The sequence below is a fragment of the Anguilla rostrata genome, chromosome 13 (genome assembly GCF_018555375.3).
Source record: "Anguilla rostrata isolate EN2019 chromosome 13, ASM1855537v3, whole genome shotgun sequence".
Taxonomy (NCBI): domain Eukaryota; kingdom Metazoa; phylum Chordata; class Actinopteri; order Anguilliformes; family Anguillidae; genus Anguilla; species Anguilla rostrata.
In genome coordinates this window covers 33,052,376-33,067,207 of record NC_057945.1, presented here as the reverse complement: position 1 = coordinate 33,067,207, position 14,832 = coordinate 33,052,376, and the positions used below count along the sequence as shown (strand labels likewise).

General features: G+C 48.6%; 1 protein-coding gene across 1 annotated transcript in view; it reads right to left on the bottom strand.

The window, feature by feature from the left end:
- Positions 1 to 14,832, bottom strand: part of celsr2 (cadherin, EGF LAG seven-pass G-type receptor 2) — a 79,767-nt gene that overhangs the window by 27,928 nt on the left and 37,007 nt on the right. Inside the window, exons 4-7 of the mRNA XM_064304694.1 lie at positions 9,322 to 9,437; positions 8,582 to 8,670; positions 1,562 to 1,719; positions 362 to 525 (exon numbers count right to left, since the gene is read on the bottom strand). Coding sequence (XP_064160764.1) covers positions 362 to 525; positions 1,562 to 1,719; positions 8,582 to 8,670; positions 9,322 to 9,437 — 527 coding nt within the window. The remainder of the gene's footprint in view (positions 1 to 361; positions 526 to 1,561; positions 1,720 to 8,581; positions 8,671 to 9,321; positions 9,438 to 14,832) is intronic.

The window sequence follows — 14,832 nt, the reverse complement described above, 5'->3', positions numbered from 1 at the left end:
GTACTCTAACATGGACTCCTCTCTCGCTGGCGTACTGATACCCTAACATGAACTCCTCTCCCACAGCTACTGAACTAAGATCTCCCTAGCGTACGGTACCTAACATGGACTCCTCTCCCAGCGACGTACTCAACAGGACTCTCCCACAGATGTACCCTAACATGGACTCCTCTCCCACCAGCGTACTAAACCTAACATGGATCCCACTAGCGTACGTACTAACATGGACTCCTCTCCCACTAGCATATGCTACTCTAACATGGACTCCTCTCCCACCAGCGTACGGTACCCTAACATGGACTCCTCTCCCACCAGCGTACGGTACTCTAACATGGACTCCTCTCCCACCAGCGTTCGGTACCTGGCACGGTGCCGTTGTTGGCGATGTGGCTGGCCATGTCGATGTGGCGGTTGTCGATCTGCAGGTTCTTCATGCAGCCCACAAACTGGCGGGTCTGCACGGGAAAGTCCTCTGGGAGTCTGGGGACCCCGCCCAAGAGCAGGGGGCCGGTCAGGTCCAGAGACCTGAGGAGACAGTAGGGGAAGACCCATAACTGATCATGATCCTTAATTATTAGTTCTAGTACCAGCAGTAGTACTTGTAGTTGCAGTACATTTAAATAATTTGTCATCAATTATTAATCGAAAAGAATTCATTATTCATAATGTTTCAGAACAAAATCTCATGGCGGATGAGTAGCAGCACAAGAATTTCTAGTGAACAAGTAATATCTTGTGAACGATAATATTTAACAAGTAGTATATTACCAGTCTTTTCAAAGCATGGATGTATTTTTGAATGCTGAACTGAACTAAAAGCAATTTTCCATGTGAACTAATGCTGTTATGCGAGTCTAATAAAAGTAACATTCAACACATTAAAGGTAGGAGCTTCAGTACAGTTCCTCTCAATGGATTCAGCTGTAACCAGACCTTAAAACATTCAGAGTGGTTTGTGTTTTTTTAATGAGTCCAGTAAACGGCCAATTAAAATCAGAAAAAAGGGCGCAAAGAAGCTTTTTAACCTGATCCGAGAGTATTCGATTCACCGTGTTTCCAGTAACCCAGAAAACACAGGCTTGTACATCCCCGAAGATGGAAGACATGCCAGATCTGACCCGCCCGTGAAATATTAATGAACACGCAAGTTACACGCACGAGCAGGTAGCGTGTCACAATCTTTCCCTGAGTTTTTACGGTGCTCGTGGGATCAGAGAGAATGCCATGAGGTTGTCGAAAACATTCTTAATTGGGGTGAAGGGCTGTGCTGCTACCTACTGTACTCATCAAAACACTATCGTTCAATACTGTTCACCTTCCTTTTGCATTCTGTCTAAATCTGCTTGTTTTGTATTTTTGGTTTCGCAGTAAAAAAAAATGCCATAATTTTATGTTCAATATCTTCTATACTTCTGTTTATTTTAGTCAAATGCAAAGGCATTTAATTATTTGTAAACACTGATATTGCTTCATCTGCGTTGCCCCTAGGAAAGCGGACAGTGTTCACTCTCGACACAAAAAAACAGAGGCCCGGTTTTCCTTTGGCTCCTTCCTGCCTTACTTCTTGGATCCTGATTGGCTGCCCTGGGCAGAGCAGGAATAGTTTCCGATTTCGTGACCGAATTCCAGCGCCACAGATGTGTCACAGTCGTCCACGGTCACCACGACAACCTTCTGGTCAGAGGGACCCTGGGGAAGTCCGGCCTGATTCAGGACAGGCTAGGAAAAGAGGTGAGGGTCGGGTGAGAGAGAGAGAGAGAGAGAAGAGAAGAGGTTAACTCAACAATCAGTCAACTGTCCATTCAATTGTGTACTTTTTGAGAAAAATAACACCTTTAAAAAAGTCACCTTTAACATCTGTAAAACCAATTTACAATCAAAAAATGAACCCAAAGAAGGTACGTAGATAAACTTATTCTGCTGCTATTTGGAATTCTTGTAAAGTGGAATGCCTTTTAGCGAACGTTTGCAAAACTGCTGCTTTTTACACAATCCAATGAGGGATCAACAAACGTGGCAGCCGCTCTGAGTTAGTAGAAATCCTGCTGCAATTTCCAAAGCCCCCCCCCAACCATTTTTATTCCAGCTGTTAAAAAAAGGCCCAACACACAGAGCGCCCGACCGAAAGGAAGACGTAACGGCAAGAGGTAAGCGGCCAGCCTGCGTTCACGTGTGCGTAAGTGAGCGTCAGTGATCCAGGAGGGGAGCGGTTCAGGAAGAACGAGCCGACGGTGCAAACGAAAGGACTGCGGCTTAAAAGAGTTGAAATGCTAGAAAGCGGCCGTTTGTACGAGAGCTGAACCCCAATACGTACCAGACCTGGGTCAAACGCGTATCTGTTTTGGATTCAAATACTTTTCTACGCTTTACTGATCTTGTCGGGTGTGTTGGAACCAATTAAATACTCTCAAAAAGTGCAGGCCCCGCCTTCCGGTCATATTGGCAGGCGCAATTACACCATGCAAGATCAACGGAGCACAGAAAAGTATTTGAATCCAAAACAAACACGTATTTGACCCAGGTCAGATACATACGGTATCATCAAACCATTATCTTCTGGGTTAAGCAACTGAGAATGGCTCGGGTCAGAGTGGGGGGAGGGGGCAGTAGTGTCAGGGCTCTGTGCTCAGACTGCACATGAGGCTCGTTACGACGCTAACCGCTCGCTGCGGCGCGTCCTGAGCTCACGGGGGCCGCTGACCAATCACGGAGAGGACAGTAATCGCCAGCGTCTCACAGCAGGCACGACTACCTCCCTCCCTCCCTCTTTCTTTCCCCAGTCAGACAAGCCGAAGATCCGCAAATAAAGTAATGAAATTCATACAGGGCATCCGCGGAAATCGGTATTTCGCAGCTCATCGTTTCGCAGTTTTTTTTTTCTTTCTCCTTTCCCCCCCCCCCACTCCTCCGTCCGTTTCCTGAATGTTCACTTTATCTCCATCTGCGCACCGGGGGAAGAGCGCCAGCGGGTGACCGGCACCATCAGTCACTGCACTGAGGCGCCTTATTCACAGCAACAAAGCCTCCAGTGAGCGGTCCGGGCCTGCGCTGCGCAAGACCGGCACCAGCGCATCAGCCGTATGCGCAGCGAATGCACCGCCTCAGAACAACAGCCCCTTCCCTGCAGGCAGGGAGCGGAGCGTGCACTGGTTTGCCCTGACCTTTGCTCAAAATTACATAATTGGCCTAATTGTTTACTCACTCTGCCATATTTCACTTTTTTTTTTCTTTTTTTTTTCGCAAGTGATAAATCACAAGTGAAAACTGTGCTTTGCGCTCAAGACAAATTCAGTGGCAGTAAATCCTGGTGAAAACACAGAGGTGTACATGACACAGCCAATTAACCGACAGGACCAGGCGTACCAGGGGGACGGACAGCCAAGCGAACCGGCCCTCCCCCCCGGAAACGAGTTTGTCGCACCGGTGTAAATGCTGTTTCCATGGGGATGTTGTTCGATGGAACACCACGTCATCCCCCCCCTCTTCCCTTCCCCCTGCGCGAGTCCCTGCCATGGTTTCCACGCCCCCCCCCTCCCGCACCCCCCTCCCGGAACAGTCGGATCGATGGAGAAGTCTTTGTCAGCACGCCCACGCCGCTAACCGCGTCTCTCTCTCTCGGAAATCGCGCGGCCCGGCCGCTTGGCGGGTCCCGGGGCCCCCCCCAGAGAGTTCCATTACCGGCGCTCGCCGCGGCGCTCGGCAGCGGGCCGACACCCCGGCAGATCGGATTAGGAGGGCATTACCGGCACTCTCGCACCCCGAGCTGCATTATCCGACAGCTACACCGGGCCGGCGCACCTCGCCGGAGAACGTTCCGGAGCGGGGAGCGGGAGGGCAGCACCGAGGGGGAGGCTGGATATAGACACACGCCGCACAGTGAGGGGGGGCTGTTTTTCCACTCCCTACTACCGCCCCCCCCCCCTCCCCCGGGAACGAGAACAGCAACAGAGACCAAGCCACGTAGGCGACGTTCGCGTTTCGCTTTTGTCTTTCCGCTACAAAGTTTGTCGAGCGACGCGTTTCATTTTGCTCACACCCGTTCGCGCTGCCGCAGGTTGGAGCTGTCACCGTCGTCTGCGCTGCGTGGGTGCGGTGCTGGTTTTTACAGCAGGAAGGCTATAAATAGACCTCTTATCTGAGGATAGGCTATTATTGGCCGTATTTAATAAATGGAAAAAAAAAATATTCCAAGGCTTCGTATCTGTCAAGCCATATGTTCAGAAAAAAACACATTTTAAACCGTACTGAGCTTTGGAAAATGTACTTTTAAAATTAGTTTTTTTTTTCAACTGCAAAAGAACAGAAAATGCATGACTAAAATAGCTACTAACTTCAAGCATCATTATGAAGTTGCCACAAGGCTGTTCTTCACCAAAAAAAATCCTTAAATATGCTCCTTGGTTTGAGAAATGTGGCTTGGTAAATGCGATCCTTCAGTCTGATATACAGCTAAAGTAGATGTTATTCGATTACACAGAATTTATTCAAAGATAAACGTTACTTTAGACCTATACTCAGTGTCTGGTTATTTGGTCCTGATTTCAGTGGGTTAAAGCTTGCAGCTCAGCCAACTCCGGTGAGCACAGCAATATAAGAGTTGTGTAATTTCCTCTAGTTTAAAAAATAATCTGTATTTACATCACGCTGGATGTGTCAGTATCTCACCTTGCACTCAGTAACATCAGCACAGACTGCAGTAGGTGTGTTCACCTGCAGTACAGACCTGCTGCACAGTGGGGATGAAGAGTTTAAAGCCTACAGGGCTTCCGTACTTAAAACACTAATGCAAAACTGGCTCAATGGAGACAATGAGGAGCCTCATCATGTGACTACCTGGGACAGAAGCCTACAGACACTTCAACCCTCTGGGACCAGGGCTGTATAGCGCTGATACACACACACACACACACACACACTCACTCACACACACGCACACACATGTATACATACACACACACACTCACTCACTCACAGACACTTACAGACACATACACACACACATACACACACACTCATGCACATGCACTCACTCACAGACCCATGCACAAGCACACATTCACACACACACACACACCCACGCACAAGCACACACACACACACACACACACACACACGCACAAGCACACACACACACACACACACACACACACACACGCACTCTCTCTCTGTGGGAGGCTTCACATCCCGCCATCACAAAAAGAGAATCCCTTCCCCTCCAGGCCAGTATCGGTGCCAAACAAAAGACCCCCTTTTTTATTGTTGCTGAAATCAATGGCAGGACGGCCGGCTGTGGGGGTTGAGCGGGACAGATGATGACGATCAATAGGGTCAACAGCCCCTTTTAAACCCAGCCTCATTCGCAGGTCGCGACCCCGTATATTTCCACTGCAGGTTTAAAAAACTTATTCCATTACCTACGTGCGTTAAGGGGGGGCGGGGGGTCATCCTGGTGCTCAAAATATGCGCGCGAGCGCACGGTCGACAGATTTAATGAAGTGAGGCGCAGCCTCCTGCGCGCAAGCAAATTATCTGTGCGCAGCCTGGGAAGCAGCGCACAGCAGGGTGAGAAACTGCCTGCGTCTTCCGAGGGGCTCGGTGTGTACAACACATCCCCTGCATCCCCGGTCCTGCAGGCACACTACCTATCAATAAAAACAGGGCTGCCATGGTTACGGCTTCAGAGCATGATTTACCACAGCTGATCACTGGCTGTTCACTGGTCTCTGGCATACACTGAAGTGGCCTAACCGCACGGCCGCAAATCATATTGCGGCTCAGGTGATATTACACGAGCACGTCGAAAACCACCCCCCCCCCCCACCCTGAACCACAAAGCAACAGAAAAGTCCATCAGAAATTCAGGGGTGTCCTGGGGCATTTTGCCACAGTACAACCACAACAGGATGGAAGCATAATAAAGAGTGAAGACTGACTGGATCAGAAGACAGCGCCCCCACCCCCACCCCCACCCCCACCCCACCGCAAACCCTGGTTATATTGTAGTCAACACCACAAAAAAAACCCCAAAACAAATGTGTGTCTACGGTGGGAAAGCCTTTAAAACGGCCCGGGCCGATCCAAGTCACGGCCCCCACTAATGACACCACCTCATACCCCCGTCTCCCCTTCCATTATCACAGTGAGGGGCTCGGGGTGACGGGCGCTGGCTCTCCCTCTCTCTGGGCCCCGAAACGTCCGCCGTCCATCCTGGCAGCGGGTCACCGGCGGGGCAACCGTGCCATCCGTCCTGCCCACTAAAGCCCCCCCCCCACCCCCCCACCCCGCCTCCTCAGCCGCTCCTGGCGCCCCCACAAAAGGAGGCGCTGCCAGTCGTGATTGAGGATTACATATTTGCCGAGGGCCCCCCCCTGCATTCAAAGCCCCCCCCTTACTTGTCACCGGAGGAAATGTTAATCCAAACCAGCAAGCGCAAGGAGCCGCCTCAATGAGGCTCTAACTTTCAGCCACCGTGACAGGCGGCAAGAAAGCACACAAGGGGGCTGAGGAAAAGAACGGGGGGGAGAAAAAATAGACAATTAAACGATATTTGTTATTTTGCCGCTGGCCGGGAACCATGGGAACCTGGACCGCTGAGCCGTGGGACGAGCGTCCCCCGACCTGGCGGGGCCGAGTCGCCGCTCTCTCTCTCTCGCTCGCTCCTCTCTTCCCACGCACGGCCCGCCTTGTTTACCGGGGTTGGAGGGGATGACGGGAGAGGAGACTCCCAAAGCTGCAGCCATCGCTGCTATAAGCGCAGTTCTACATCTTAAAGAAGCAGCTCACCCCAAAAATGAAATAAAGTTATGTTTCCGATTTCTCACTCGGAGTGCTGTCTATCTATCCAGATTGTTTCACAGAGATTTGACGGGTTTTCTTAAATACCAGCCTCAGTTAACCCTGATGCAACGGACCTCAACAGGACCAAGTTTTTAAAAAAATCCAACCAGTGGGTCATTGTGGGCATGTCATGCTCCGTGAACCACTTCACTGGTGGAGCCAATGCAGGGCCACTCAAATATCCCATAATCATTTGCAGTATGCGCAAATTAGATGGCATCAGGTAAACAAGTTATTTGGAAAGTAGACATTGGGGATAGAAGAGTTGAGATAAACAGTTTGCTAAAAAAAGAAATGAAGAACTATAATCATGTAGACACCCTATTCAAACGTCCTACAGCATTCACTTCATGTCCCAATATATCCCATACAATTATGACAAGTGTTTTGTGGTTGCCTGGAAGTTCAGTCTCAAACTGCCACAAAAATACAATAAAAATGAACAAATGTAACATAGCAAATGTGGCAAACTTGGTATATGGGAGGAAAACAACATTTTACCCTTCAAAAACTACTCAAACTAAGCCAGATAAACCAGAAAAGGTCACGACAGATCAGCAGAACAATTGCTCTCAATTAAATCACATGAGCCACAGCAAGTTATCTGTTACAAAGCTGCATTCTCTGAGTTCACAACAATTCCTCGTGGCCTCCTTTGAAGACTTATAATCCTATAATATTTTCACCTTCTATAACCTTGTGTCATGTTCACTGCTGTTGGCTGGAATCTGTCATGCCTATGTTATTATGGTCATGCTGGATGGAATCCCAAGCCTCAGGAGGTTGCCTGGAAACAGCTTTATGATGCAAAGCAACTTCCTCAATGGACTGAAATGTCACATCCTGTTTACAAGCGTGGGGGGAATAGGGGAAAGCGAGTGGGGGGGCATATAAAAGGGTGTATGGGAGGGCAGGATCCCATGAATTCTTTACAGATTTAAATGGAAATAAAGAATTCAACGGTTCACATCATGTAAAAAAAGATTTTGCAAGTGAAGCAAGTTTTTTCCCCCCCTTTTTCAAATATGGGCCTATCTGCAAAAACAATCCCCTGCCCTCACCCTCACCCCCCCCCCCACCACCCATTCTTCCATCCTGCCTCTGGCTCTTCTCCCAACCCACTGTCCTGGAAGTGGCGAATCGTCGGGACCGTACAGCTCCGAGCTGAAACACGCTTCCCAGGGAGCGGGACAGACGGCTCTGTGTGCGCTCTGCCCCATTTTCATCCGAGGCCAGTAGAACAAAACAGCTACGATTCATCCCAGGCTATTCCAAACCAACTGAAACAGCATCAATGCAGCCCACACTGGAAATATCGACACAGCCAATCTTATGTCAGCACAACAAAAAATACATGATTCAAAAGCCCAATACACTGTATAGCAATTGGTGACAAAAATGGATTTAAAAAATGTTAAAAGAATCAAAGGTGCTGTATATCTTAAAACTGCACCGTGAGTCATGAGAAAATAAGAACACACAAGATTTTAAAAAGCCAACTGTCACCTTGAATTCAGCCGGTCCAGAACACATAGGCTGGAGGCGCAAGCTTTAACAAGTGACCTCCACTGCTCTTCCTCATTAACTGAACGCAAAGCTCATCAATATCAGACCAGTGGGCGTAACTGAACGATGTATAGCATCTCATATATAACGATTAGTCCTCTGGTCACACATGCCCTCTGTATTGTCATTTGAACGATTCCACCCCCCCCCCCCCCGTCAAGGCCAGGTCTCCCCTCACCTTGTTGTAGTAGTGCACCTGGATCACGTGCCACTGGCCGTCAGACACACCCCCCAGGACGAAAGGAGACACCGTCGTCTTCGTCTCTCCTGAACACAAACGCACGTCAGCAGTGAGAACACAGGCAGGGGTGTAGTATAATGGGTAAGGAACTGGTCTGGTAACCTAAAGGTCACAGGTTCGATTCTGGGGTAGGACACTGCCGTTTTACCCTTAACCTGCATTGCTTCAGTATATGTCCAGCTATATAAATGGATGCAATGTAAAAGTTGTGTAAGTTTCAGATAAGAGCATCTGCTAAATGCCTGTAATGTATCATGGCCTCGGGCACCGGCCACCCAAGTCACGCGTAATTTCAACCTGTTCATCAAAGAAGCCCTTCACTCTAATGTGAAGCTTCACTCAAGAGTGCTTCAACTGCATGTGAAGTGTGGCCACCCACCAGTTACAGTGCAAGAAAGTTCAGGATGGGGGTCCTGCTTTTCTGGTGGTGGAACAACGAGGCTTCCCGAACCCAACAATGGGTGGCGCTACCATGCGTAATCAATTACAGGCTTGTACAAATCAATCCGAATCTTTCCGTTCACACGTTGGCTCCACCCACTTTGGGGTTCGCGAACACTTTCCCACACCATTTTCCGCAAGAGTGGGAAAAGTGTAACGTGAGGACGTGTACCCAAGTCCCCGCATGCCCCCCCCCCCCCCCCAAAAAAAACCCCTGCCCCCTCCCCGTCCCGCACCTGCAGAGAAGGTGAGCTGGATCTGCTCGCTGATGATCTCCACGGCGATGAAGTCGTGCTTCTCGTTGAAGCGTCCGTTGTAGAGCAGCAGCCCGTTGGGCTCCATGGTGGCGAAGCTGAAACACAAAAAGGACTTATTTTATTATTTGTACAAAGCACTCATCAAGAAAGGAGAGACCGGCCTGCTGTTCTGTGTTAGCAACACGCAGCACGCTTGCTTTTAGTGTAAGCAGAAGCCATTTTCTTCATTTGATTTGATGATTTGGATTGTGAACGGTTCTGCAGGTGGTATTAGTATGGCCTGGAATCAATATGGATTACTGCACACATCAATGCAACACAGAGACCCGCCTTAACCAGATTTACCACTTGAGAGTCCCAGGAAAGGCCGTTTTTTGCACTAACCATTCGATGGACCTCTAACGACTGCAGAGAAAATTAACCTCCGAGCTGCAGTGAATCTAATTAAATATTGACCTTTCGCAGGCAAGAGGCTGAATATTTTTTTTGGAGTAGCAAAGGTGAACGGAGGAATTTAACTGCTACACAATGTTCTGAATACTGGATGAAATAATATAAAAAATAAGCACATTTTATACATGTCATATATGTTATGTGTAAAATGTGTTATACGACAATAAAAAACACATTCAGTTTACACTCCACAGCATAATTCTGTAGTAACTAATATAATTATGAATCCATTTTAATTGAACTCCAGTCGTTTAGGCGCTGCAAGTATTCATATAAGGGTCATATTACAGTGCGCTTCACGTCTCCTTCATGTTTCGCATCTAAATCATGTCTCACTTACTTGCCAGTAACGATGGAATGCGAATTGAGCCACTACCGCTATTTATAGTTCGGCCATGAGAGAAATAGCCACTGCAACGGCATTTCCTACGGGCAAGCATGGCAACACCGATTATTAACGCATCGCGTAAAAAGCTTCTGTATCTGCGAGCTGCAGCATACTGAGGAAGCGAATAGCGACGCGCTCATGCGGAGCGCGAAACAAGGTTAGCAAACCGCGGATCTCGGCCGCACGCCAGCGGACGACGTCTAACGGGGTTAAAAATAAGCACACAGCTCTGTCAGCGAGATGGAGACAAATTGCCGAAAAAGAATGTCATGTTGACTTTGTCAGTGCGCTGGATAAACTGTAGAGCACGACTTCCATTCCGGAATAACAAATGAGGGGGTTATTGCTGCGAGGCGGAAACTGAACCAGGCTGGGGATCATTTCTCAAAAACAGGGCAAAGATATATAATATATGTGTGCGTGTGTAGAAAATACAATTGGGTGAATAACAAGAGACAAATATTGCACAGGGAAATCAGCTCAAAATTAGAATGTTGCAGTTCTGGGCCATGAATGCAGCCTTACTGCCATACATGTGGATACTTTAATCTAAGCAATTTTAACTAATATGTAAAATATAAAATGTAATTTGTAAGTGATTTCACCAGTGCTGGGATATTTTGCAGAAGAAATAATCTGGCCGAGAACCTCATCTTTATCCAGAAAGTGTGAAGAGCTGAGCAGTGGAATGCGCTGAAAATAGTTTGTTAATAAAAAGCGTCATCAACATATTGTTAAACACTTCGCAAGGTATTTGCAAACAAATTTATTCAGATTTTCAGAATCTGAAAAAAAAGTTTTTTAATTCACTGCTGTGATATATACTACATTATTTAGTCTTATAATTAAAAACAATAAATTATTCCACTTGAATACGGGCAAAGAGCCACATAAAAACAGTTACAGAGGGGAATGCTCATGCGCATTTATTCACAGGATTCACCTTGCAGACAGCGAGGCCACCGTTTCAGGCTCCCCCTGAATGCACGTGGGCAAAGTCAATTTGGGAATCTGCAGAACCGCAACCTGTCCACGCGGACAGAGCGTGACTGTTGTCGTCGCATAACGCACAGTCGGACACATTTTAACACATCGGCGCACGCTTTCACAAACGCCTCTCACTTCTGCCATCAGAAACGCTCCGGTCCTCTGGGTATTTTACAGGCCACAGTCCACGGCCACTTTGTTCATTGCGCCATGTAGCCGGAAAGCGTAAAAACAACACTGATTACGGCTTATTGACTCCTGTTTGCAATTCCCTGGTCTAGATATTTGCCTGCGTAATTCAAGCCTTTCTTTGTTTTACATTATCCACCGCCCACCTATCCTTCCTTAGTCTTTAATGCTTGCCAGGGGGGAAAAAAAGCAACTTTCTTTTTTCTGATTGAAGACTACCGTTTTATTTTGTGACTCTGACAGAAAATGGGGTGCTAAGCACATCCTCCATGTTTCTAAGCAACCCACAGTGAACGCGGCAGGGATTTATAAAAATACCCAGAGGTCTGCCCCACTCAAAACGCTGCTTCCGTTGTCAGCCCCGGTAACGTGAGGATTGGCGGATGGCGGTATAGCCTGCACAGGTCTGCCCCCCCCCCCCCCTACCCCCGCCGCTCCGCCACAGGGGGGGTCACAGCGCTCCTGAAAACACACTTCCGTTCCAAAAGACATATTGCCCTTCAATTCCTCAAAGGTTTCCAACTTCACAAAAACCCCCAGAGGAACCCGAAGCCATTTGGAAAAAAGAACAAAAAAACGTTTGCATTCAGAGGACGGCTTCTTGGAGTTCGCTGAATGTGATATTACGAATGGCTTCGGCGTGCTTGTACACAGGCCATTTTGATGATTTGTGCTTCTGCCTGACCCACAGTCCTGGTCAGATTTCTGACCCGGCTCTCTCAATCTAGCCAGCCCATCATTCCCCCCGTAACTGCTGACATAAATCCTGTCCTCTCAGCATCAACTGATGAGCAGCGATACTGGCACAAACATGGCTGCCGTATTTCATTTCATTTGGTGGTGGGAGACAAATCTCTGCAAAACAGCGGATGGAAGCATTATGTAAATCCAGCTCATTAACAATCAGATACTCAGTTAAAATAATCACCCTTGATTACTTGCCTGACTTTTAAATTTAAAATAACGACAGTATTTACATATTCAGAATAGGGAAGTCTTGAATACACACAGCGTGCAGTTCGGCAACTGATCACTAATGTTTTTTTTTTTTGCAGCCCACGGGCTCTGTCATTGGAAAGAAAGGCCAACCGACACATTGAGCGAAATTTCCCATGATCTGGAAGCCTCTGAGAACAAAGCAGGAGAAACACGATCGCCTGGTTCTCCTCCGATTACAGGGGGATTGTGACGACCTCGCCGGTTTTCCCTTAAAAGAGACGGGACAAACACGGTCCTGGTTGAGCAATCCATCAAAGTATCAGGAGACGCTGAAAGGAAACTGGTCTGTGCGGGTCTCACGAACGACAGGAAGGACACATACCCCTTAAGACTCGTTACCGTCAGCCATCTTCTCCGCGCTAAACAAATCCATGTAACCTGAGCCCGCACAAAGCAAGGGCGAAACAGAAAATATGAAAAACTCTGGTGACTGTGATAAACGCCCTGTGTAATCTGGAGTTATGTAAGCAAAGTAAAATACAACAACAAACAAACATAATCCTAAAATGTAACTGCTTCAAAACGCAGGTGAACACGGCTGAAGAAAGAAATTCATCCTCGCACTTTGTTTCCAACTAAAGAAACCGTTTGCGAAAAAAGGGGGAACACCCGTGTGCTCTACACATGCCTGCGAGCGTCTGCGGGCGCATTAATGCGAGTCTTTATTGCAACAGATCTCAGGGGCGCGAGAATGAAAGCGAAAGATGGCATTAATATTTAACGTCCGAGGATCCTGATTTTCATCGGGGAAGAGCGGCCAGATCCAGATCCATTTGCCCACAGCTTTGTTACCTCGTTAGCCATTCGTTTGATTTATTCCCTGCGAGGTGGGTCCACCTGTGGCTAAGCCTACACTGCATGCACTGCAGTCCAGCATCTCACATCCTCAGCACAGTTAGCAACAAATCCTCCTTCACTTCCCCCACACAGCCTGTGAACTGACTTCCGGTTTTCCTTCAGGATCCATTACAAAGTCCTCCACAAGGCACATAATCCGGGCTACATGGTATGGACGAGCTACCTTCCTCTTCACCTTTACCGCTTTAACAGTTTACACATGTGGTCCGCAATCCAGGTCCTGGAGGGCCACAGGGTCTGCTGGCTTTCGTTGTTACTCAGCACTTGAGTAGCACAGCAATTGCTCAGTTAAAGCAGCTGCTTACACAGCGAACTCAGGCCACCGGGGGTATTTGGGTCCGAATCGGTAGCCGATTTTAAGGCAAAAAAACAAAACCCAGCAGACTGTGGCTCTGCAGGACCAGGACTGAAGATCACCGGCTTACACACTCTGGTGCTCTGGTGCCATCTGCCTCTCCTGTGCCCCCCCATGGCTCACATGAATACAACGAACAACACGTCCATTATTGCCCTGCGATAGATTGGCGGCCTGTTCAGGATGTATCCCTGCCTCTCGCCCAATGCACGCTGGGATAGGCTCCAGCACCCCCCGTGACCCTGCTCAGGATAAGCGGGTATAGATAATGGATGGATGGATGGACACGTCCATTATTGGGCTCACAGGGCACTGGTTCTTAAAGCGCTGGTTTCTGCAGTGCTGTGCTACACTGAACCCTGGCAATGTCACCGCTGTACCATGCAGCGATGTGTAATTGGCCATAACTCTGCACATGGAGTGTGCAACAGTGACCCCTCTGGACAGTAAGATACCCGCGGTCTGCCTGTCTTGCTGTTCAAGACTGTACATGGATCCTCAATGTGTTTCCTATCATAACAATGTTAGTCTATTCTGTATGCTGTGAATTGGTTGTTACATGTTCTCATGTGTATTTTATCCATTATATGTGTTGATGAGCTCTGCACTTTTTAAATTCCACGTGGTGGTCGCAAATGGCAAATAGACTCTTGACTCTTATAAATACCAGCTACTTACACATTGGATAGGCTGATATGAAGCAAACTGCATAGCTTCCATCTGAACAAACTGAAAGTACACAATTTGATTACGCACCTGCATAGTTGCTAGTTGAACAGTTTGGACCAGACACAACATGGATTTGAATACATAACGCCCCTCTTTTTCGGCTGAAGATCGTAGCGGAACGTTTCGCCGTGACTCGCCGCCGTCCTGTAGACGAGGCCGAGGATCCGCGGCTCCAGCAGAGCCCCTCCCTCCCCCCTCGGGACACGCAGTTTCACTCACGAGGGAGACGGGGGGGGGGGGGCCCGGGGGCAGACTAGGCAGAGGCCTCGCCTCAAACGGGCTCCCCCGTCACTCACGCTCAACCCACCCTCGGGCGCCTGCCTGCGACCGCGAGGCGGAGACGAGAAGCCCGAGCTATGCAGGCCCCGTGGAATCCCAAGCAGCGGCTCCCCGGGCTCCTGTCCACCATCTCACCCACCCCCCCCCCCGTGACGCTCTCCGTCTCTCAGCCCAAAAATCCCCAGTGACCTCTCTTTCGCGTGGCACAGGGCCGCTGCACCCCCAGGCAGCCGTAAATCACACGGCACGCAGA